The sequence below is a fragment of the Tiliqua scincoides genome, chromosome 6, assembly GCF_035046505.1.
Source record: "Tiliqua scincoides isolate rTilSci1 chromosome 6, rTilSci1.hap2, whole genome shotgun sequence".
Taxonomy (NCBI): Eukaryota; Metazoa; Chordata; class Lepidosauria; order Squamata; family Scincidae; genus Tiliqua; species Tiliqua scincoides.
Genome location: NC_089826.1, coordinates 86,075,868 through 86,101,780, shown reverse-complemented (window position 1 = coordinate 86,101,780; position 25,913 = coordinate 86,075,868). Strand labels below are relative to the sequence as shown.

Sequence of the window (25,913 nt, the reverse complement as noted above, 5' to 3'; positions counted from 1 at the left end):
CTGCACCAGCTCGACCTGATCCTCACCAGACGCTCCAGCCTTCCCAGCATCAAGATCACATGCAGCTATCAGGGTCCTGCCTGCGACACTGACCACTCCCTGCCGTGCAGCAGAGTGAAACTGCAAACAAAGCGACTGTATCACACGAAAAAGGAAGTAAGACCTCGCATTGATACCAGCAAGACCCGGGATCAGAGAAAAGTGGAAGAATTTGCACGAGCGCTTGAGGAATCTCTTCCAGGCCCGGCCGACGCAAACGCATCCAACAGATGGGAACATTTCAAGAATGCCATTTTCAGACCTCTACCCGCTAAGTTAAGTGGAGTTTTGGGGAGGGAAAGCCTCTGGACAAGAGGACTTGCAGGGAGTGTCAGTGTTTGTAGCAATAAATTCTTGTTAATTGCACAAACTGATAAGGAGTTCTGTTCTTTTCCTTTGCACACTGCAGCTGTTTTTCTTGGAAAAGGAGGGTGTTAATTAGCCAAAAAGTGGGCATTAGAAGGGAGTTGGAATATTTGGACGGGACACAAGGGATGGCAATAGGATACAAGACACAAGATGTCTTGTGTGCTCCCTGAGGCATCTGGTGGACCACCTTGAGTTACAGGAAGCTGGACTAGATAGGCCTTTGGCCTGATCCAACAGGGCTCTTATGTTATTTCATGTGTGCATATTTTACAACTCCCTAGACATATGAGTCGAGGGAGTGGAAGCCCTGTAAAAGATGCTTCTCAAAGTGGTGAAACATCTTGATATCCTCTGGTATTCAGCTGATCAAATCAATAGTAATTCCAAGGCAAGGCCCACTATAACATAGAGCAAGCTGGACATCTTAAATGGCCGATTAAAGAGCCATAAATTATTTCTCTGCAAAAGACAGAAACAGAACATGAGTTTCAAAAGCAAAGATGTGCCCCAGTGCCATTTGTCACTACTCCCTCCCGGAGCCCTTTTATTCCCTCTCCACGCCTTCTGTAGGGAAAAGCTCACGTGTGCAGTGCTTATTTTGCCTCCCCCTCTGCAAACCCCCCTTGACCATCACCATTTTGAGGACTTCCTCCACCTGGAATGTATATTCCCTCCCTCCCGCCTTCCCAGTCTTTGCCTCCCTTTTGCTGTTTTGCTTCCACTACCCAGAATGGCTCTGAAGAGGAGGGACAGGGGCTGCTTGCATACCTTGGTGAGAATCCCTGCAAAACTTAGTGCTTTGCACCCCCTCTAGCTACGTCATTGGTCCCAAGCATTTTGGATAAGAGATACTGGGGTGGGGGAGTTCCTCCTGTTCTAGGATTCCTTTCCCACTTCATTTCTTTTCCCTCACACCTTCTACATGAAGGGCTCATTCCTTTGAATGCATATTGCATTTGATGAGTGCTGCACAAATTACAGAAACTGGATAGAAAACTATTGAGAAAGAAAATGAAAACTGAAATAGTTTATTTTCATTCTTGTAGTAAAAATGATCCATTAGTATGAGAAATAGTAAATACATACAACAGTCATTTACTGAAGGGTGCTTCTTTACATTACTAGTTCACATGTTAGATTGAGCCGAACACACAATCACTCCAATTTACCAGGAGAAATGCAGGTCAGGGACGTGCAGTAGGTGGGGAGGCAGGTGAGGCACAGCCCCTCCCCATTAGAGTCCTTTGAAAAGCGCTGCCACCTTGTGATGCCCAAGCAGCCACAACCCACGCGCTCTGCAGGGTGCCTCACATGGTGGCAGCGCTTTTCGAAGGACTCAGTGGGGAGGGTCTGCCTCACCTGCCTCCCCACCCACTACACGTCCCTGATCCAGGTGTCCGTGAAGCCTTCTCTCATGCTGCTGATATGGAAGCACCTTGTGATTCTCACCTGAACCTTACTGAATTAGTTCATATCTCCCCCCTCCCCGATTCATGCCTATGACTTCAGCCTGGTCAGGGCTTTCAACATTACTAACTTTTTAGAAAATGTTTATTTTCCTTAAACCTTCCTAAACTTGTAAAAAGCATTTTGCTGATCTGATGTTATGTCATCATTTTTAAAAATAATGTGCATTTGAGAATTTTAATGTTAAAAAATAGGAAATTCAGGATTACTGTTTATGATATGAGCCAACTACATAGGTACCTGGGATCCGTAATGACCTCAAATGTTAATTCACATGGGGTCTCGCGTATTCAGGGTATCTCATTCATGAACCTGTTTTCCTTCTGCCCCATATCTCTTGGAGGTGGATGAAATTAAACAAGACCCAAAGAGCAACTTGAGCTACTCTGCTCAGGGGCTTGGGTGAGTCCAGTGAAGTGTGACACTTTTTTTTCCTTTGAACAGCCGATTCCCATTTGGTATGGAAGGAATGGGAACTCACACTGGAGACTGGAGTCTGGAGAAACTCCAGCATTCCACTGGGCAGGCAGAACTAGTTAGGTGGTTCTTTGGGATTAGGCCACCAAATTGTTAACACTTTTGGATTGTAACAGCTATCAACACCATGCAGTTAATCAGAAGTAGCCCACAATTGTGGGGCACCTGGGGAAGGACCCAAATTCTACCTTATTTGAGCATATTCTCCCCTGCCCCAGGCATGCCTTCCATTCCTTTTCCCCTTTCTGGCTTGCCTTCTTCTCCTCCTCTTTATTTTATATTCCTGTTTCTGCCATGGCAGTGGTTATTTTCCCCCACCTTCCTCTTAGCTAGCAAGTTTTAGCCAGAGTATCTGCTCAGCACCCTCTTCTGCTCTACTTCCTTTTCCAAAAGGAGAAGAGTGGAGCAGTGGTGTTGCTAGGGGGGAGTGGGGCAGACTGCCCCAGGTGCCATGCCCCAGGGTGGGGCAGGGGGCGATGTGCACATCACCAGAGTCTCCACCGAGAAGAGCTCCATGACACATTTAGAAGCAGAAAGGCCCTCCCTCCTACCCACCCTTGTGTCTGATTGGCTGCAAATCATGCCCCCTTGGAAGCAATGACGTTATCTCATCACCACCAAACTACTTCTGGGTGTTGTGTCTTGCACCTACACACCAGGTGCTGTCAGGCCCAGAGCTGACACTGCCGGCAGCAACTGCTACTCAGCACCCTGAGGGGGGGGGGCTTGTCATGCAGCAGTTGGTGACATCCACCCCAGGGGGGACAATGCTCCAGCAACACCAGTGGAGTGGAGGAGCTGCTGGGGGGGTGGAGGGAGAGAGAAAATAGGTACACATTGGGGGAAGAAAGGGAGAAAAGGTATACATTGGGGAGCGAAGACAGAGGTTGAGGATTGGGGCATGTAAGTGAGCAGGCAGGCTGGTGGGGTTCGCCCATATTTATCACTTGTGGGTGGTGGGTAGCCTTATTTGGCCTCAGGGACAGATAATTAATTTATTGTTAAGTGAGTGTGTTTCCTACACTGGGATAGACCCTCCATGTCTTGGACATACAGTGTTCCCTTGTGCCCCATTCACATTAACTGGGATCTTCCTACCCCAATGCCCTTTTTTTAATAAAACCCTCAAATGAAAAACTAAACAAACTTTGGGCCCGATCCTATCCAACTTCCCGGTACTGATGCAGCTGGAAGGGGGGCAGTCACAGAGACCTCCTCAAGGTAAGGGGATGTCTGTTCCCCTTTGCACCAGCACTGGAAAGTTGGGTAGCATTGTGCCCTCACTCACAAAAGGAGAGCATGAAACATCACACAGCAATTCGCACCTTTCCATACATCTAGTAACATGCAGAAATTTTGTGTGTGTGTGTGTGTGCGTGTGTGGAGGGGGGTTATTTACATTTTTTAAATATTTATTTGAATTTGACCTTGAATGTATAGGAGGGATTTGATTTCCAGGTTTTTATAGTGGGAAGGCGAATCTCATAGACAGGACAGATGTTCTAAGAAGGAAGGCACAGCCAATGTGTGGCCTAGCAAGGCTCAGAACTTGCAACACTTTCCATGCAGCAGCTGGCCCCAAAGGCTTTTCCAAAATGTTTAGCAACGTTTAAAACTCACTCGGCATTCACTCGGCACCCATACAGACTACTTTTATATTTATATATATTTATATATACACACACACACCCACACACAATCCAGCTAGATTGGGCATAAGAATATTGCTCCACCCTACTTCTAGTTTAGATAGCTAACTATTTGTCCTTTAATTAAACAATAAACCTGATATGATCTTGAAAAGAGAGCTGTTTGGTCTTACCTTCCCACTGCCACACACCAGTGGTGTAGCTACAGGGGGGGGAGTGGTAAGTACTGCAGGTGCCGCAACACACTGTGTAAGCAGCCCCTCCCGCTCACTATCAGAGCTGTTCTGGGCAGCAATGCAAGTGGAGGGGGCTGCTTACACAGCGCATTGGGGCACTTGCTGTACTGACCAGGAAACCCTCTTGTAGCTACACCACTGCCACACATCCTGAAAGGCGTATCACTTCCCAAGAGTTTGTGATGGCTCTCACTAAGGGAGGTCTTCTGCTTGTTTCAAGATGGCACAGCTCACTCAGAACCAGTACTCCGAAACAAAGATGTGCACGTTGACAATGTTGCGGTGTGAGACGACCCCTCCCACGACATAGTTCATCTCCAGTTTCAGGGTGGCGTAGAAAGGGCCGACAATTGGTTTCACTTGACGAACCACACCTGTCAGGCAGGGAAGAAAACAAAATCAACATCAGTGCCACAAACAGAGCCCATGTGAGGTTAGTAACTCTCCCATAAATGAGGAAACAAACCAGCAAAGAGCCATTCGCACATGTGTTCATTCTGACTCCGAGGACACCATCATGTGCCATTCCTGCAAACCCTGGCTCAAAACTTCCTCTTGGTTGAAACCCATCTCAGTTCTTTACCACAGGATGTGGTGACGGCATCTGGCCTGGACGCCTTTAAAAGGGGATTGGACAAGTTTCTGGAGGAAAAATCCATTACGGGGTACAAGCCATGATGTGTATGCGCAACCTCCTGATTTTAGAAATGGGCTGCGTCAGAATGCCAATGCAAGGGAGGGCACCAGGATGCAGGTCTCTTGTTATCTGGTGTGCTCCCTGGGACATTTGGTGGGCCGCTGTGAGACACAGGAAGCTGGACTAGATGGGCCTATGGCCTGATCCAGTGGGGCTGTTCTTATGTTCTTAACTACAATTCCCAGGAGGCCTTGCAGGTCTCTTGTTATCTGGTGTGCTCCCTGGGGCATTTGGTGGGCCGCTGTGAGATACAGGAAGCTGAACTAGATGGGCCATAGCCTGATCCAGTGGAGTGTTCTTATGTTCTTATGTTTTACACCTCTACTCCAATTGAAATAAAGCTGAAGTAGGTCTGACCTAATTTGCTGCTACCTGTCTTTGCCTTTCCTTGCTCCTCTTCCCTCTCTTCCTCTCCTGTCTCTCCAAATGACACCTTTTAGACTGTAGATCCTTTGGGGGCACAGATCTGCTTTTCTTTGTAATTATGCTATTCTATAAAGCACTGCATACTATCTAAATAATAACACTAAAATGGACAATAATGATGTATCAAGTTGGTCGGTTTATACATGCCATAAGGTGTACATTGTGCTTCACCAACAAAGCAAACACAGAAGGTCCAAGGAGCAAGGAGATAGATGATAAAGCCAAAATCTAGGAGGATGAACAAGTGACCAAAATAGTTATGTACTCCCCACGTCCTCTGTTCAAAAATGCAGTGCAATCCTATGTTGCGGTGGAACAGGAAAGCCAGGAGGCCTGCACTATATCCAGTGCAAGACAGGAGTCAGAAGCGGCTCAGCCAGAGGGAAGGGTAAATGCCCCCCTTACCCCCAGCTCAGCCACCATGGCCCTAATGTTGAGGTATTCAATCTGTGCATCCCGCCTCCCTAGTGAGGCATGGCTAGCCTCCAGGGGTGTCGCCAGGCATCCCGGGGAGAGAGGTGGTGCAGTTGCTCTGTTCTGCTCAGCTGCAGGTGCTGCCTCCTGACTTGCTGCTTCTCCAAGGCTGAGAACAAGGTGGGTGGGGCAGTGTGAAACATGGAGGGGGGAGGTGGGAGAGAAGGCTGGCTGGGCAGGCAGAGGTGCTGCATCTCATCATGGAGCTCTCTCCAAGTGCAACCTCGCCCCAAGGACTACATTTCCCAGTGTGCCCTCGCCCTGGGCATCCTGGGATTGGTCAAGGCTGGAGGAGAGAAGAGTGCGGAGGTGCTGCATCTCATCAGCACAGGTGCGCTCCTGGCAGGCTTCAAACTGGGAGGGAAGAGTAAGTACAGGCAGTGCAGTGCTTTCCTCTGCTCCTAGTGGGGGGGGCAAATACCCCAGCCTGCATCCCTCTGTCTTGCCTGGGGGGAACAGGGGTGGCATCTGCATGCTGGGTGTGTGTGTGAGAGCAGCCCCCATCTGCTTTGGGGTGAGTTGTAATCTTGCTGTATGTGGCTGCAATCCTTTCCACACTTCCCTGGGAGTAAGCCCCATTGACTCAAATGGGGCTTACTTCTGAGTAGACCTACATAGGCATGGGGTCTGTGTCAGCTTAACCCAGGATCTTCATCTTTCTCTCCCCCCCCTTCAAAAAAGAAAAAAAGCCACTCTTGATGGTTTTGTCTCCAAAAATTGATTAAAAATAAAAATCCCCATTCCTTTTCAGCCATCCCTTTTTCCTCCTGCCTTCTTTTGAGGGGGGGGGGATACTCTGTTGGCTGCTATGGTAAGACAAAAGGCACAATCCTAGCTTGGTCTACTCAGAAGTAAGTCCTATTGTGTTCAATGGGATTTACTCCCAGGAAAGTGGGGTTAGGATTCCAGCCAAACAGTCTCTGAGTCTCAGTTTGCATCAGTTTGCAATTAGCAGATGCACACAAAACAAAGTCTTCACCTCCCCCAGCAAATTCATCACTTCTTCCCCCCCTTTCCAAAACCCTCCAGGTGTGCTGCTAACAAACTCAGGGCACAATCCTAACCAGGTCTACTCAGAAGCAAGTCCTGTTTTGTTCAATGGGGCTTACTCTCAGGTAAGTGTGGTTAGGATTGCAGCCTCAGAGTGCTGGCAGCCTTGTTTCTAGTGTATAATTATAAAACCTTCAACCCCATTTTGGGGGTAACTGAGGTGAGGTGTTGTAATGGGGAGCCCTGGCCAATGGATCAGGGAAGGCACGAGCCGGAAAAGTTTGAGAACCACTGCCCTAATGGGTCTCCTTGGACTTGCGCCACCTCAGGAGGTGGCATAAGTCTGAGGAGAACGGAGCAGCTTCAAGTTGCTCTGCAGTGCTCGGGGAATGGGGTTGGGATCCAGCATAGCAGCCGGGTCCTAGCCCTGCCTCCTGCCTGCCCGCCCACCCCCCGCCCTGGAACACCTCCCTCCCATCTCCTCCCCACCCTCCCCAGACCCCTGTGTTGGCCAAGTTCAGCTGACGCAACCCTCCCTCCCCAAGTTGGTGTGGAGGCTGTATCCAGCCTCTGCAGGCCGACGCGTGTCACTGCACTGGCCCAGCCAACTCCCAAGGAGGCACAAACATGCGTTACAGCCCTCCTAACAAAAGTTAGGATTGTACCCTTAGTGAGTGAAAGAGGAGGAAGAAGACTGGTGGGGAGAGCTCAAAGACACCACTTACTTCTCTCCCTGGCCTTTTTCTGTTTTGTTCTCATATACTTTTTAAATTCAAGCAATTAAATGGAAGGAGAAGGAGTAATGGTAGCTCTTGGCACCGGCTAACATACAACTGTAAGAGTGCAGAATTTGCCACCACTGAACAAAGGGGATGGTGTGCGACTGTCCATCTGTTGCAGTGATTTTCAACCAGTGTACCATGGCACACTGGTGTGCCGTGAAAGGTCCACAGGTGTGCCGTAGGAGTTTGGAGCACATTGGTTGAAAATAGCTGAAAATCTCTTCTGGGTTTTGCAGCTCTGTTTCTAGGGCAATGGTCCAGTAACAAATTGTCAGAGCTGGCAGAGGAAGAGGGACAGACACTTCTTGTCTTTAACTCCTGACGTCCAGTAGGTGACACTTCAGGCAAACCAATGTGACAGACCCATTCAACGTAAACAGACTGGTCAAACCCACAACACCTTCCTGATCGGGCAGCTGTTTAGAAATGCATGTGTGATGCACCTGCGCTCTTCAGTTAAACTCCTGTGTGCAGCAGGAACAAGCTGGGAATAAGACTGGAGGCAATGGCTTAAGAGAGAGGCTGCTTCCCATGGAGAACACACATATTCCCTTGTTCCGCTTGCATTTGGTCAAACAGATTTTTTAAGGTTTTGAAGCAATACAAAAACTGGCCAAACCTGTTCACCCGAAGCAATAGTGGCATCGCAAATGTACCCCCAGCCCCCTCTTTTGATCTACCTTCAGTGTTGAAAAAACTTTCATTGACTCCAGCCTGCAGTTGACTGATAGCTTCCTCTGTAATATCTGTTTTTGAATGTGTGAAATGTAGGACAATGAAGGGTCACCCAACATGGCTCAACGCAGAATTCCCTCTTTCGCTTAGGGCGCAATCCTAACCAACTTTCCAGCACTGACATAGCTGTGCTAATGTAGCATGCAACACATCCAGCAGTGGGAGGCAGTCAAGGGGTGCCTCCTCAAGGTAAGGGCATGTTTGTTACCTTATCTTGGGCCAGCATTGTGGCTAGGTCAGTGCTGGAATATGGGTTAGGATTATGTCCTTAGGCTGCAATCCTACATACACTCACCTGAAAGTAAGTGCCATTGAACTCAGTCGGACTTACTTCTGAGTCAACATGCATAGGTTTGGGCTTTGTTTGAATCTGACAGTGCTTTTGATTTGGAACAAATAATACAGTTTAAGGAATGATTTGATGATATGTATCCTTGTTATATCTTAGCTGGGGTCGAGTTTCAAAAAGAAAGTGCTCAGCAGCTCAAGCAGTGCCCAGAGACTGCATTAGCTTTTATGGTGCGCCAATTCGTCTGTGGCTCGCTTTTTTCTTTATCTTTCTCTTACTTATTTCAGATTTAGTACTTTTCACGTTTTTCTTTCTGCTCGAGTTTTATTTTTATTAATAGATGGGATGGGTGGAAGGTTTTTCTGTTTGTTTCTTGTATAGTCTATATCAGGGGTGCTCAATAGGTGGATCGCGATCTACCGGTAGATCGCGAGGCAAAATGAGTAGATTGCGGAGCCCTGTCTCTCCAAACTGTTAATATGTCAGTTTCGTCTAGTGACTAGACGAAACTGACATATTTAGCTGACACTAAACTGACACTGAAACTGACACTTTAGCTGCTCTTCAGGCATGCAGCAACAAAACTGACGAAACTGACTAGACTCCAGCAGGGGCTCCATACATTAAAGGGGGTGTCTGTCAGACGCTTCCTTCCCCCCTGGTAGATCTCCAGGCCTTGCTGGGTTTCAAAGTAGCTCTCGAGCCAAAAAAGTGTGAGCACCCCTGGTCTATATTATCTGGTGTACTCCCTGGGCCATTTGGTGGGCTGCTGTGAGATACAGGAAGCTGGACTAGATGGGCCTGTGGCCTGATCCAGTGGGGCTGTTCTTATGTTGCTATTATAGCAGTTCAAACAAACACCAGAACCAGGGGACATCCCCTAAAATGGAGTGTCAGGAGAGTAATAACAGAACCAGAGTGCAATTAATCTGTGGAACTTCTTGCCACAGGATGTGGTGATGGCATCTGACCTAGGAGTCTTTAAAAGGGAATTGGACAGATTTATGGAGGAAAAGTTCATCATAGGTTACAAACCACGATGGGCACGTGCAACCTTCTGATTTTAGAAATAGACTACTCAGAATGCCAGGTATAAGGAAGTGGCACTAGGATGCAGGTGTCTTGTTTTCTTGTGTGCTCCCAGAGGCATCAGGTGGGGTAATGGGAGATGCAGGAAGCTGGACTAGAGGGGCGTTTGGCCTCATCCAGCAGGGCTCTTCTTATGTTCTGACAAACAATTTGTGACTACAAACAGTTGTGCTAGAAAAGAGTTGTCCTAGAAAGAGCAACAGAAGCTGGAAGTGTCATCACAAGAGGCAGAGACCATAGAGAAGACTATAGATCATATGGTCCGTAGGTTCTCATAGGAAGACTATAGGTTCCCAAACTTTTTAGAACCACAACCCACCTTGCCCTCTGTGGGGAGTTGTGACACAATGCCCCAGTGCTTCCTTCGGAGTCTCCAAAGGCTGCTTCTGGGTCACTGCTGGCCTAAATCATTATGATCAGCGTACTGAACATATAAGCTAGGGAAGATTAGGCTACTACAGAGTAAGAAGAGAAGGAGAATGTGTAAAAATGAGTGTGGGGATCAGGTCATGATCTTGGGCTGACAAAGGGGTACTACAGAACTATCCTCTTCAAGTGTGTAGTGTTGACATCATGATTGTCAACAAATTCAGAGAATTGCCTCCCCTCACACAGGCTGTGTATCTTCTCAACTCTCTCTTCATCAGAGATCCTGCTATTGTCATCAGGAACTGAAGAGATTCTCTTGACTCACTGATGTTGCTGAAAGATATAATTACATTTCCCTCCCCCTTGCCCCCCTTTGAAATATGTAAACCCTTCAGGCAGTCCATGTCTGGTTTCTGCTTGCGTTTTGTATCCCATACCAGTTTTCTAACAACCCTGAATCAAGAACCACTCGGTGATTTAACTCATTCCTTGCAATTACCCCCTATCTTGTAATAGTACTTACAGCCCAATCCTATCCAGGGATGTTGTGAGTAAGGGCTTTACAACAATGGAAGGTTCACAGGAGTGCTGTATGGGTTTGAAGCACAGCGGATGAAAATAGCTGAAAAACTCTTCCGGGATCTGCAGCTCTGTTTCTAGGGCAACTGTCTGTAGTAACAAATTGTCTGTCCCTCTTCCTCTGCCAACAAAGCCTTACATCCAGCAGAGCCAGCAAAGAAAGAGGGACAGACATTTCATTACTATAGACAGTTGCCCTAGAAAGAGAACTGCAGAACCGAGAAGAGTCTCCAGGAAGCCAGAAGTGACATCACAAGAGGCACAGACCATCAAAAAGACCACAGAGGTCAATGTGTTGTGAGGAGAGAGAAAAAAACCTTTGAAAATCCCTGAACTATAGACTACTTCCTGATACCATTTTGGGCACACAATAAGCTAATAAGTATTATTCCTATACATAGCAGTCATTTCCACCATATATACTTATTTGCGCACTTTTCTCAACATGGGAGTTCCTGCTAAATATCCCATCACAATCTGAATTTATTATTATTACTGTATTAAGAATACTAACATTATTCTTAATATTTTTAACAAGAGTGTTCTCAAAGTGGGTTATAGCAAAATAAATAATTCCCTGTCCCCAAACAGCTCGTAAAAGATGCAAAATAAACTTCAGCAGTCAGTCACTAGAAAAATGCTTTGCTGGGGCAATGAGATAGTGGCACCCCTGTTGTAGAATGTCCTTCCCAGGAAACTCTATCTAGCACAAAACTGTTGATTTTCTGGTGCATGGCCAAAATCTGTTGTGGTGGTTTTAAAGGAAGCTTTTAAAGAGAGCACAAGTCACATAAACAGGTACTGCTGATTTCTCCAGGAGTCTCTGAAATATGTGATTTGTACCTCTGCACACAAATACTCCCATTTGTCATAATGATGGATACTTTAATAGTATATTAATGATGATGATGACTCAGTCCATTTTTATATAGACTCCATTGTAAAAAAAAAAATCATCTTCCAATTTTTTTAAATATTCTTTTCATAAATATCTCTGTTTAATTTCTGAAGTCTTGCAAGCCTGTTCCTCTGGTGATAAAGAGAGCAGCCACTCTAAAATGTGACTGAGCCCAGCTAGCAGAGGTTTAGGCTGATTATTATGAACTAGACCGAGGTTGCTGATTTGATCTGGGTTTCTAGAAGCCACAGTCATTTTGCAAAGACAATAGCGCCACCTTCAGGCCAGGTTATGTATTACTACACATCTCTTTTTCAGTATTTAAAAATACATCACAATTATTTTAATTACAAGACAGATACAATATAAAAGTTCAAATTCTAGCAAAATACCTAGTTAAACATCACTTGAACAACTAATCCCACTCTTCAATGTCCAAATAAATCACACTTTGATCAGCCCAAGCCCCTCACTTATCTTCATGTTTCCCAGGTCAGGCACCATTCAGATCAGAATCTAGTTCATGGCTGTTTGAAGCACACAGATATGTGGTCTTAAGAACATTTCCCAAAACCTCCTGCCAGTGTGTCCCCACACTACCTCAAGTGCTGCCTCTGCATGCATGAACATGGGGGGTAGAGCACATATGGGGGAATGGGCATCCCATTCCCCCATGTCCACCGTCCCTTTACTTACCAGGAGCACTTCTATCATTTCTGTTTGATAGAAAAGCAGGTGGTGTCTTCTAGGTTTCCAGTCTGTGGTGCTTTCATTTCAATCAAACTGATACAAAGCAAGGAGCTTGTGCATGCCACACTCCTGATTACAGGTCCAATCCTATCCAATTTTCCAGTGCTGGTGCAGCTGTGCTAATGGGGCGTGCACTGCATCCTGTGGTGGGGAGGCAGTCAGAAAGGCCTCCTCAAGGTATGGGAACATTTGTTACCATAACTCGGGGCTGCATTGTGGCTTCACCGGTGCTGGAAAGTTGGATGGGATTGGGCCCTAAGTCCACTTAGGGAGGGGGGTGAACTCCAAAATGCCTGCCCCTGCCTATCTAGTGCTTCATAAGTAGCCCTTTAACACTTAAACGCTGCATGAGTTTAAAGCACAGGGAGGGTTAATGAAGTTCCCCTTTAAGTTTTAAACCCTGTGTGAAGACAGAGCGTGGGAAGGGAATGATCTGATTCACATTTAATGAGAGGGGGTGGATCAATGTGGTGGGCTGGAGGGTGGTGGCAGCTGGCTTGGGGTGAAGGGCACCCTAAATCCACCACTTCCCCCTCCAGAAGCATCACATGATTTCATGGCTGGGCCAGCCGCAGACTCTCAATATCAAGCTTAGTTAAATCCTTTGAGTTCAGAAACAGTAGAGAAGATAGAAAAAAGAAAGTTTCTCACCCACAGTCATGCCGTCTACATAGCGTTTGAGAATGTCAAACGAATCCCGTAGATTTCCTTCAGTTATATCAAAGATGATGTCAGCCTGATTAGCTGGATATGCTGGTGTGATGGCACGAAGGAAAATGATCTCTGAGGGGAAAGACATTGAATAACATGCTGAACATGGTAACAAAACCAGTGAACCTGCTCCCTGCAACCTACTGCAGCACTTATAAAACTGAAAAGCTAGGCAAAACAATCAGAAAGTAACAACAGTGGCCTTCTCATTCACCAGATTTGTCGGAAACGCTTGATCAAGGAGGCAGAGACGCATAATGGAGCAAGATTAATACAGGCATCCCCCAAATCCAGGGGGGATCCATTTCAGGCCCTTCACCACAGATACGGAAACAGTGGATACAAGGGAACCTGCTTCCTGGTAATGCCCTGCCTGTCGGCCACAGTTCTGTTCTGGGGTTTGTAGAAGCATGAAACGTGCCTGCTTGCTTAGGAAGAAAACTGGAGGTTATGAGTGCCGCGGAGGGGCAGCGAAGAATAGCAGATAACTGAATCTGCGGGTACCGGGTGGTGGTGGTGCCTGTATTGTGTTTTGAGGACAACATGCAACATCTGAATCTTGTTGCCTAACTTGGAACCTGCTCATCAACTGTGTATTTTTTAAACAAAACGAAGCAATAGTTGGATTTGCCGTCCACCTGCAATGGTTTTGCCCCATGCACACGTTTTTCTGCAGCAGCTCCTGATTTAATTCTCAGTCACAATTCATGTAGAAGGAGATTCTGGGATGTTTCTGTTGCCGGTTGTTCATATGGTCACAAGCAAGGAAAGCGATTTACCTTCAGGCCTTGTAAATTCCCTGAACGTGGGCAGTGAAATGACAGTGTGGGAAATGGTGTGAACTGGATCTAACACGCAGTTGACGTCATTTGGGCGGCAGGACTTAATGCAACGTACTGTGTCTGTCTTCTCATGTCTGACTCTAAGAGGGGGAAAGGAAACAGAAACGCTGGTCATAAATGGACTGTTCGTTCTTCAAAGGTCAAAGAAGAAAATACTGAAGTTGCAAGCTTTGGTTTCAGACCCTGATCTTACTGCAAGCCCCATGCAGTGGTGTAGCTAGATTGGGCGTAAAGCACTACCCATTCCTGGGTAGCACGGCACAAGTCCGGGCTGCTCGGATGTGCCACCGCCTCATCAGGTGGCGCAGATCCAAGTAGACCCATTGGGGCCACTATAGCGTGACACAGAAGGTTTGCCCTTGGCTCAGGCTGCGCTGCTTTTGGGCCCCAAACTTGTGCTGGATGCAGCGCAGGTCCTCTGGCCTGCCTGCTTCCAGCGCAAGTTAGGATTGCACCCTAAAGCATATTTCTGGTCAGAAAAACATCACTAAACTTCTACATAAAGACCCAAAACAATTCTAATATTAAACACTGAAATAAATGTAAGCTTTCCGGGTCAGAGAAAACGCACGCAGATTGGGAGAAAGTCCAACTCCACACAGACAGTCACCTGGACAGGAATCAATGTTTTTTCTTATCAACTTTATAACAAAGTCATTTTGTTCAAATGACTAAGAGCCCAATCCTGGGCTTGGCGCGCCAGCTCACCGCCGGCACACACTGTCACAAACATGCCATAAGGCTGTTCACCGAGCAGCGGAGAGGTAAGTGGGGGCGTGGAGGAAGGTGGGGAAAGAGATGGTCCCAGAATTGAGAAAAACAATTTCCTTGTCACACCTAGGATAATTTAAAAACAAAAATGGAACTGGATTTGAATTTGGCCCAGGCTACAGATGGACCAACAAAAGCCAATAATATATTGATTTTTCTCGTGAGTTTTTTGGTGCCCTTTTAATGTTGCTATGAAGCAAACTTTTTTTTTTTTATGACCAAAATATTATTTATTTATTGACGTTCCACACTATGCCATTTATGTTCAGGGCAATTTTAGGGCAAATAATAATAATTGAAATAAAAGAAATAAACTAAGGCTGCAATCCGAACCACACTTTCCTGAGAGTAAGCCCCATTGAACAAAATAGGACTTACTTCTAAGTAGACCTGGTTAGGATTGTGCCGGATGTGTGTGGGTAGTTCGTAATTCTCCTGCAGTTGCACGAAGCACAAAAGGAGAACAACTTCTGCATTGCTGGGAGGATTCCACTTGCAGGGGCTCAGTCCAAAGATCAGCAAAAGCAATGGCAACACCCAGGAGTGTTTCCCTTTCTCCTGAACATTTCTGTAGCCTTTTGAGTGCTCAAAGCACTTCACACGCATCATTTTGTAATTCCTACAATAATCTTGTAAACCAGGTCAGTCTCCTTATCCCCATTTTTGAGTGGGAAGCCTGAGTTCTGGTGACTTACTCTAGTAGGTGATTTGTCCACTGGGTTCATGATGGTGATACACATTTGCATATATACAAAATGAAAGACTGATAACAGACCCTTGGTGAAAGTAAACAGAGAGTAGTGGCATGGGAGACTCCTGTTGATCGCTACTTATTCTTCTATTGTAATGGTTCTCAAACATTTTAGCACCAGGACCCACTTTTTAGAATGACAATTTGTTGGGACCCACCAGGCGTGAAGTCATGACCAAAAGTGACATCATCGAGCAGAAAAGTTTTAACACCCCCCCATATGGCAAAATCAAATCTAATTAAGTATGTAAAAGTTTGCAATAAGTTTAAAAATTTATTCAAAATAAAGAACACTCCTAACCCTCCCAAGCAGTTGCAGATCTGTTTAAAACAATTCCCCCAACATCCCAAATGCTCCAATCCTATCCACACCCAGGAGTAAGCCCCATTTGCTATCATTATTAAAAGCGTATGCATAGTAGCCTGTAAAAAGCACAGATCTGTAACATTTTCCCAAATGCAGTCACATAACATGGTAGTATCAAGTCTATATTAAAAATAAAATATTCAAATGAATGGAGAGCCACCTGAAATTGGCTCATGGCCCAACTAGTGGGTCCCAACCCAGAGTTTTAGAAACACTGTTCTATTGAGCTTCTGTCACAGGCTTCACCCCTCCTTCCCCACATTCCCTGGTCCTCTTTCATTCTTCCACTGATTTCCTCTCCATCTTTGGGGCCCTCGTGAAAGCTATGAACCTTCCAGAGCTTGTCCCCTGTTGATTAGCAGCATTTGAAGCCTGGAAGCTGGGCCATCGCTGCCTTCCACCCCAGTTTGTAATCTCTGTCTGTAGTTTTATTTTTGTGGAATGTGAAAGTTGTTGCTTTCTTGTGTGCCACTGGTCCTTTGCTCTGTTAGCAGTGCATGCCTTAGGCTCCAGCCTCTAAAGCAGCGATTGTCAACATTTTTCTTCTCCTGGCACACTGATCTCTATGGACTTTGCCTCTTGTGATGTCACTTCTGGGAAGACTCCTCTAGATCCTGCAGCTGTTTCTAGAGCAACTGTCTGTAGTAACAAATTATCTGTCCCTCTTTCTCTGCCAGCAGAGCAGGTAAACAGAGACAGACAACTTGTTACTACAGAAGGTTGCCCTAGAAGTAGAGCCGCAGAAACCCGAGTAATTTTTCAACTATTTTAAACTGCTGTGTTCCAAACTTCTGGGCATGCCTGCAGACCTTTTGCAGCACACCAATGTGCACTGGCACACTGGTTGGAAATTGCTGTGTTAGAGAGTGACATGCAGTCCTATACACATATAAATCAGTATGCCCCTCCCCCAGGGGGAGCCCGTCCATGATGAGGGTTAGAGATGGCAGAGAAATTAAATGAGTTCTTTGCATCTGTCTTCATGGCAGAAGACCTCGGGCAGATACCGCTGCCCCAACGGCCCCTCCTAACCGAGGAGTTAAGTCAGATAGAGGTTAAAAGAGAAGATGTTTCAGACCTCATTGATAAATTAAAGATCAATAAGTCACCGGGCCCTGATGGCATCCACCCAAGGGTTATTAAGGAATTGAAGAATGAAGTTGCAGATCTCTTGACTAAGGTATGCAACTTGTCCCTCAAAACGGCCACGGTGCCAGAAGATTGGAGGATAGCAAATGTCACGCCTATTTTTAAAAAGGGAAAGAGGGGGGACTCGGGAAACTATAGGCCGGTCAGCCTAACATCCATACCGGGTAAGATGGTGGAATGCCTCATGAAAGATAGGATCTCAAAACACATAGACGAACAAGCCTTGCTGAGGGAGAGTCAGCATGGCTTCTGTAAGGGTAAGTCTTGCCTCACAAACCTTATAGAATTCTTTGAAAAGGTCAACAGGCATGTGGATGCGGGAGAACCCGTGGACATTATATATCTGGACTTTCAGAAGGCGTTTGACACGGTCCCTCACCAAAGGCTACTGAAAAAACTCCACAATCAGGGAATTAGAGGACAGGTCCTCTCGTGGATTGAGAACTGGTTGGAGGCCAGGAAGCAGAGAGTGGGTGTCAATGGGCAATTTTCACAATGGAGAGAGGTGAAAAGCGGTGTGCCCCAAGGATCTGTCCTGGGACCGGTGCTTTTCAACCTCTTCATAAATGACCTGGAGACAGGGTTGAGCAGTGAAGTGGCTAAGTTTGCAGACAACACCAAACTTTTCCGAGTGGTAAAGACCAGAAGTGATTGTGAGGAGCTCCAGAAGGATCTCTCCAGACTGGCAGAATGGGCAGCAAAATGGCAGATGCGCTTCAATGTCAGTAAGTGTAAAGTCATGCACATTGGGGCAAAAAATCAAAACTTCACATATAGGCTGATGGGTTCTGAGCTGTCTGTGACAGATCAGGAGAGAGATCTTGGGATGGTGGTGGACAGGTCGATGAAAGTGTCCACCCAATGTGCGGCGGCAGTGAAGAAGGCCAATTCTATGCTTGGGATCATTAGGAAGGGTATTGAGAACAAAACGGCTAGTATTATAATGCCGTTGTACAAATCGATGGTAAGGCCACACCTGGAGTATTGGGTCCAGTTCTGGTCGCCGCATCTCAAAAAAGACATAGTGGAAATGGAAAAGGTGCAAAAGAGAGCGACTAAGATGATTACGGGGCTGGGGCACCTTCCTTATGAGGAAAGGCTACGGCGTTTGGGCCTCTTCAGCCTAGAAAAGAGATGCTTGAGGGGGGACATGATTGAGACATACAAAATTATGCAGGGGATGGACAGAGTGGATAGGGAGATGCTCTTTACACTCTCACATAATACCAGAACCAGGGGACATCCACTAAAATTGAGTGTTGGGCGGGTTAGGACAGACAAAAGAAAATATTTCTTTACTCAGCGTGTTGTCGGTCTGTGGAACTCCTTGCCACAGGATGTGGTGCTGGCGTCTAGTCTAGACGCCTTTAAAAAGGGATTGGACAAGTTTCTGGAGGAAAAATTCATTATGGGGTACAAGCCATGATGTGTATGCACAACCTCCTGATTCTAGAAATGGGTTATGTCAGAATGTCAGATGCAGGGGAGGGCACCAGGATGAGGTCTCTTGTTATCTGGTGTGCTCCCTGGGGCATTTGGTGGGCTGCTGTGAGATACAGGAAGCTGGACTAGATGGGCCTATGGCCTGATCCAGTGGGGCTGTTCTTATGTTCTTAGGGTTGAGAATTTTGTGTCCAGTAGCAAACTGGATGAGGTGGTAAGTTGTCAGGAGGTTCACTGCAACCATCTGCCACCTCCCCCAGCTTGCCGTCACCATCAAGTCCAGACTGGCGCCATCCTCTTCTTGCACTGCAGCATGACAGAGAACGAGGGGGAAGGCTTACCCCCCCCCCTCTGCATCCAGCCCTGTCACTGTCTCCTCCTCCTCCTGTAAAGGCTTGTGGAGGGGATGCTGCAAGCCCAGCATTCCCTCTTCAGCCATTACAGGAAATGGTGGCCACTTTGAGTGAAGCCATAAGTGAAGACATAAGTGAAGCAGGCAGGATTCAGAGGTTACTCTCCCTGTTATTCCAATTAATGACAACATCAACGCCAAAATTGACCATTGTAATAAGGTATGCAGTGGTGTAGCTAGAAGGGGTGCAAAGCACTAAGTTTTGCAGGGAGCTTCCCTGCAGTGTGCAAGCGGCCCCTCCCTCTCCCCTTCAGAGTCCATCCGGGTGGGGGGAGCAAAACAGAGGGAACCAGCAAAAATGGCTTCAAAGGGGAGGGGGATGGGCTATTTGCACGATGTGGGGAGGCTCCCTGCAAAACCTGCTTTGCACCCCCTCTAGCTATGCCACTGAAGTTACATACTGCATAGAGTTGTTTCAGCAGACAACCAACTGCATATCTGACAATGATCTGCCAAACTCACTGGGCTATCCTGCTTACTCGCTCAACTGTTCCTGCACTTTCCGAGAGCCTTCTGTTGGCACTTTCTCAGGAAAGAACTTGGATAACTGTGTCCTTCCTGCCTTCCAGTTTCGCACGGCATCCTGGGGTGTTAAAAAGCTGCTAAGGCATTCTGGGTTGCAAGCTAGCAGCCATTCGTGGTTCAACAACCAATGTGCCTACAAGAATCTGTAGAACAAATCTCCACTGGTATACAGCACATGCCTGTACTTATGCCTTTTAAAAGCTTGGAGGAGAAAGGAGAGGCACAGGCAGAGCTACAACAGGAAAGGACATGCGAGAAATTTTTGGGTCTGATCCCCCCCAAAGCTGAGGACTTAAAGCAGCGAGACGTACAATGGAGAGGCTTCTAATGGCAACCCCCTTTCAAAGCTTTTTGGAAGTCCAAGCACGAAACCTCAACCAGACCAGCTCTACTGCATGTCTGTGAATCTGGACTTCTCACCACTTCCACAGTTTCAATTTCGCCTCTACTCTGAACTCGGGCCACCCTGCAGGGTGCAGCGTTGCTGGTGTAACCTTTGCTGGGGACCAGATGGGCTGTGAGAAGCAAGTAACAATTTTTTTTACTTACCTCCTCCACTGCTCCCTGGTTCCCTGTGGGTCTACTCAGATCTACACTAGGTCTTTTGCTGGCATTAGGATGAAGGATCAGGCCCAGGATGGGGGCTTTGGATCTTGCCCTGTCCAAGCCTGATCTTCAACCCACGTGTCCTGGACTTGCAGAAGTGCCTGCTAAGGAGGATTCTTGGAGCCAGGAGCTACACACTGGCAGGTGATGGGAGGCCCTGGGGCTCAGACTGACCCAAGCACCACAACCCTATCATGAGTCACCTATTCCAGTTGTATAGCTGGAGGGAGTCACAGGACCCCACGTGGCACTCTTCCAGGGGTGGTAATGGTGATCTATTCGCCACATTCTTCTCCTCTCTACCTCACAGCTGAGCCACAGTTGTTCAGAGTAAAATCAGCCACTTCTTTGGAAGCAGCTGGCTTCACTCCAACCATTGCAGTGATATCACTACAATTACTTCAGGGTCGAAGGGGGCAGCAGGTGATGCGACTTGTGTATTCCTCCCTTGAAGGCTTTGACACACTCCCAAAGTTGGTCCCTTGCTGTGCACATGCAGAACACATCTCAGCGAGAAGAAGCAGGGAATGTGGAATGTTAAAACAGTTACAGAAAGATGGATTGTGATAAATAAAATGCAAATGCAGCATGCACAGGTGAATTGCCACTCCAACTTTATTTTAAAAACAGCAAGAAGAGACCAGTGCCAAGGTTGAGAAAAAACTGCCACGGATGCAGGCATGCAAGGGTTCAAAGCTGTGCAGTGACAAAGACAAACAGCTTGGCTATGAAAGTGCTGACAGTCCCGTGGCGGAAGAGCTGCATCTGAACCGTCAGGAGCAGGTCTCTGGGCTCTGTGATTGGCTGCTGAATGGACACCACGCCACTGTGGTTGTTCACTTTTTTGGTAGTGAAAAACCCCTCCTCATTCCCGCTGGTGATGGAGAGCTGAACTTTATCCCCCGGGACACCATTGGCTGGGCCCATGCGGAAAATGTTGATGGGCGCTTGAACGTTGGTGGGGAAAGAGAGATGATAGGAAGTTATTCTCAAGGGCAGGCTCTGGCATTCCTTGTGTTCATGACAAGGCAAGCGCTCGCAACGACTGCAAGAGAAGCGAAAAGACAAGACAAGGGTGGGGGGGTTAGCCACCATCCTACAAGCAGGAGAGAAGAGGAGCTGAAAGGGGAATGAAGTGGAAAAGCCAAGGTCCTGTATAATGCCTGCAAGACAGCTGTCAGCATAACCTCTGGGAGGGGCCATCATCCAATGAGAGAGTCCATACTTGCATGCAAAAGATCCAGATTCCATCAAGATTTCCCATTCACATAGCAGTGGGGCTAACCCAGTCCATTAGTAGGTAGTCTGGGACAGCAGAATTTCACAGATCTTCATGCTAATCTGGAGATCTATATGAGAAACAGACTTCTAACCAAACTCTGGACATAAACCACCTTAAATTGTGGGGGGAAGGGGAGGAATTATCTCCTTTCCCCATTTTCCTTGATTGCAGCCCCCTTTTGTTTACTTCGCAGAAATGAAAGGAGGGCCCACATAGCCTTTGGCAAGCTTTGGCCAGTGCATGAATTGTGCCCATTCCTGGAGAATGTGAATCTGGCTGTGGTCATACATGCCTTACACAGAGACTGGATAACTACCAGGAGGCTGCCCTTAGGGAGCATTTGGAATCTTCAGCCACTTGAAAGTGCCACTGCCAAATCCCTCAACAGCTCAGCCCCAGGCTGTCCTCAGGACTGCACGCCTCCTCCCATATGGCTCTGCTTCCGCTCTGTGATCAGTTGAGGAGGCCTTGCAGAGAGTCCCACCGCTAACTGAGAGGTGGTTGATGCAATGGGAGAACCTGTGGCAGTGCCAGAAATATGGAACATCCTGCATTGTGAAGTGTGAGGCTGAGAAATTGGAATCGATGACCTGGAAGCCACAAGGCATTCTGGGGTACAACATGGCCATCAAAGTTACCCCCTTCCTGTGCTGGTACCAGTTCCCTTGGGCCAGTCCTGATCCTGGGGGACAGCACTCAGTGAAGGCACAGTAGAAGCATGGGGAGCATAGGTAGCCTGTTAGCACTAATAGCGATGCCCACATTGATGGGCTCCAAGGCAGCCAAGAACAGTGGGAGCACCACTGCCAGCAGGAGTGGCACAAGGGGCGCCAACAGCAGCTCCATGGTGGACATGCCTTGGTCTTCCCAGTGCCAGGAGTACTTTCCTGGGCTTCTGGGCAGCATCACAACAGCCATCACATCACTTCTACCCAGCAGCCACGCTGGAAAGGGGGCAGCCCACTCACCTCCCCCCAAGCCACACTTCTGCCCTGGCTTGTTACCACTCCATTTCTGTCAAGGGCAAAAGAACCTCTCTCTCCCCTGCCTGCTTCTAGTTAACTAAGAGAGTAATCATATTAAAAGGCCGCTGATTAGACACACTTTCCTGGGAGCCACGTCGCACCCCAGAACGACTTGTGGCTTCTGGATAGTGCCCCATAAAGCCTTGTGATGCCACAGCTGGCAGCTTGTGACCCACAAAAAGTTGAGTTGTGTCCCACTTCTGAGAAATGTTGGTTATAAGCAGTTACTACTGAAATTTCAGTATATTCTCTGGGTCCAAGTGAAAGCTGTTCCTATGTCTATGGTAAAGGTAAGCATACCGTGGGAACAGTTAAGACTGGGGAATCAGCAATCAAAACCCACCAATGAGAGTCCAAATCCACAACATTCTCCTTTAGCAGTGGTTCCCAAACTGTGAGCTGTGGCTCCCCGGAAACCTGCCAGGGGTGCTGTGGAATCCTTGCAAAACAAAAAACAAAAAACCTGCTGCCCTATACAATGTATAGGATTGTAGCCCTAATGGGGAACTGTAGCCAAAGGCCCAAGAGGTCAAAGGAGCCACCAAACAAAAATGTTTGAGAACCACAGTCCTGTCAGTTTGCCTGGCATGATGTTATTCCATTCACACATCTGTAGGTGTCACTGTGGAAGAAATCTAAGCAGGTGGAGGAGGGAGCTATAGGGAAAGTAACTACTGAGCTAGTGGTAGGGAATAAATAGCAATCAAATAATGTGTCCTGTAGCACTAGAATTCTAAAGAGCACTCTGTAACCCCCTTCAACACTCTGCAATTAATTTAGCCACATAAACCTGAAAAATGAACACTACTACAAAAAAAAAATGATCAAAACGGACGGACAATGGAGAGAACAGGAGGTTTCACTTTATAAAGACAGTATTTTGGAACAGCTTGCTAGAAAGAAACTCAAATGAATCTCTTTTTGCAATTTCTATACAACACTGGCACTTGAATCTGGGCTTTGTTTGTACAGTAATTTGTTATTTTTCAACCTTTCAACCTTACTGTTGAAACTGTCCCATTGTACCCAGAATTACCACTTAACCAGTATCCTTACAAAGAAACAGGTTGAAATATACAATATGAAGCCCCACAGTGTTCTGAAGTGTGTCTCCATTTTGCATATATATGTGTCTCAAGCTAGTTACCAAACTCTCACTAATTTCATTCTAGTGAATTCTCTGGGTCCTGTAGCACTGTTGAAGCTAAGTGTGAATGATCTCATCCATGCCTTAGACGGGAGGCTGCTGGGGGTCACCATTTATCCTGAGTCTTGGAGTTTTCCAAAGAAGAGACAGTTTTGTTCATCTACCTGAAATGCCAATGCTGACTTCCAGCAATCTTTTAGGCAACTTGCCTTATTTGTCTCTCTACAACCATAGTAGCTTGTTTAGTGCCGAGCTGAAAAGTTGGGACTTTTCATGAAACCATTTGGCAAAATTGTTTGTGTGGATGCCTCCTCCCAACACACATTAAGCGTTCTTTCTCTTCTGATATTTGGCACTGAAAATGGAGCCAAACGGCTCCGTTTTGCCCCCCCCAGGAATGACTCTGAAGGGAGGGGCCGCTCGCCCACCTCCCTGCCAGGCTGAGTGCTTCGCCCCCCTCCAGCTACGCCACCATTAGGTGAGCATCACAAACCTTCCAATTAATATCAAAGGCCTAAATTAAAAAAAAATTGCCAGCACCTCAAGATTTAGCTAACTTATAGGATTCTTAAAGAAGGCACTGTAGGGCAACAGCTACATGGTGGGCACATTTTCATTGTGCAACTTGGCTGGCCAGATTTGGTCCTCACAGCAGACTGCCAGAATGGAATTTTAAAGATGTACTTACGTATCTCCAGATTTACGATAATTTTCTGGGCATTCCAAGGAGAGGCAGCGGAAACCACCCTGGATATTAAAGCAGGTCTCGTTGTTTGAGCAGGTGTGCAATTCTGTTACACACTCATCAATATCTGTAGAAAGGGAAGCAACCAATTAAAATACACTGAGGTGCCAGGTTTATGTTTGTTTATGTCCTCACTGAGGTGCCAGGTTTATGTTTGAAGTCTACCCCTTCTCAGACTGAGGCTGAGGCTTACATGATTGAAAGCTCCTCTCAGAAAAAGATTCTACACAGAAACCATGTAACAGAGAAAGAAAACCAGCATGTCAGGAAGAACATTGTTTCTCTGACTTGCATTTCAGTTGTGTGAACTTCAGCCCCAGTCTGAGAAGAGGTACAGCCCAAGCTCATTCTTCGCACTTAAGATATCCATATTTCCTGTTTTTCACTGAAGAACCATCACTTCCCATCTCCACCTCCCCTTACTCTGGTCTTAATCTCAGGCCTTATTTCAGTTGTCCCTCGAGTCTCAATAGGTATTCACCAGAACCAGGGCCTTTTCAGTGGTGACACCAACCCTGCAGAATGCCCTCCCACAAAATAGGTTGCGAAGAGTTTAAGAACCGCTGAGCTAATGGACTCAGGGCACTACACTGTGCCAATCTGTGTCTCAAAGCAGCCACTTCACCACACCTCATTAGTGGGCTGGCTCTGTCTTTCTTCTTGCGAATGTCACCATTTGCACAGTTATGTCTAAAACATACCTTGACAGTTCCGTGCGTTGGGGGCCAGCTTGTAACCAGAAGAGGGGCAAGTACACTGAAAACTCCCTGGGATGTTAATGCATCGATAGGCACAGATATGTCCTCCAGTGGGCAAAGCGCATTCATCAATATCTGGAAAAGCACACTGCCAAGTTAGCAAGGCAACAGAGACCACCACTGCGTTGTTGCAAGGCTACAGTGCTCATTCAGAGCAGGGGTCTCAGGGCTTGAGCACTCATTACATTTTATCTGACCATAGGTGAAATAAGCACTTAGAATTCCATGGAAATATTCCTATTCCCTCCCAAATCCTGAGTGTGTTATTTCCAACAGATTTTCAGGTGATCACAGCACATTATTGGAAACATATGTAAGAAAGAACCCCCAAGTTCCAGTGTACCATTTTGAGATGTCTGCCGAGGCTGTAGTCTCAGTGAGCCCGGCCTGAGTGTTCCCAAGCCTATAATAATGGATTCGGTCAGGGGTTCTCAAACTTCTAGGGAGTAAACCTCCAGAGGTAAGTTTATGCAGGGGCAGGGAAAAAGGCAGCGATGTGATACCCAGGATTGTGTTGCTGCATGGGCAGGAAAACTTTTTTTTCTAATAGAACTTACATCCTACCGGAGTCTGGAGAGGTGCAGGGAGCCCCATGGAGCACTCTGCAGGGCTCCCCGCAGCTTGTAAACAGTGAAAGTTGCAATCGCAACCCACTTCATGGTCATGATCATGAAATCAGAAGTGAGTTGCAATCACAAATTTCAGTGTTTACAAGCGGCAAGGAGCCCTACAGAGCTCCCTGGACCCTGGCAGGAGTTAAGTTCTGTTAGAAAAAAAGCCCCCTTGCGTAAGCAGCAGTGCAATCCTGGGGATCATGTTGCTGCTTTCTTCCTGCTCCCACCCCTTAAAGGGAAAGGGCAGTGTAACATGCACTAGTGGGTCATGAGTACCACTGGATTAGGTTCAATCTCTGGCAGTTAAAAGGATCTAGAACTTCTACGATTACAGGCCCCAATGGATTACCCAATATGTGCCCAGATCTCCTTCACCAGACTGTCCAACTCAACTTCACAGGTCCTATTAGGTACCAGTATGAATTCAAAAGATGTCAACAGCTTGGTTTT

General features: G+C 46.9%; 1 protein-coding gene across 1 annotated transcript in view; it reads right to left on the bottom strand.

The window, feature by feature from the left end:
* Positions 1–4,471: 4,471 nt before the first annotated feature.
* FBLN1 (fibulin 1) overlaps positions 4,472–25,913 on the bottom strand; it is a 44,229-nt gene continuing 22,787 nt past the window's right edge. Inside the window, exons 13-17 of the mRNA XM_066632948.1 lie at positions 24,793–24,924; positions 24,035–24,158; positions 13,806–13,948; positions 12,967–13,098; positions 4,472–4,611 (exon numbers count right to left, since the gene is read on the bottom strand). Coding sequence (XP_066489045.1) covers positions 4,472–4,611; positions 12,967–13,098; positions 13,806–13,948; positions 24,035–24,158; positions 24,793–24,924 — 671 coding nt within the window. The remainder of the gene's footprint in view (positions 4,612–12,966; positions 13,099–13,805; positions 13,949–24,034; positions 24,159–24,792; positions 24,925–25,913) is intronic.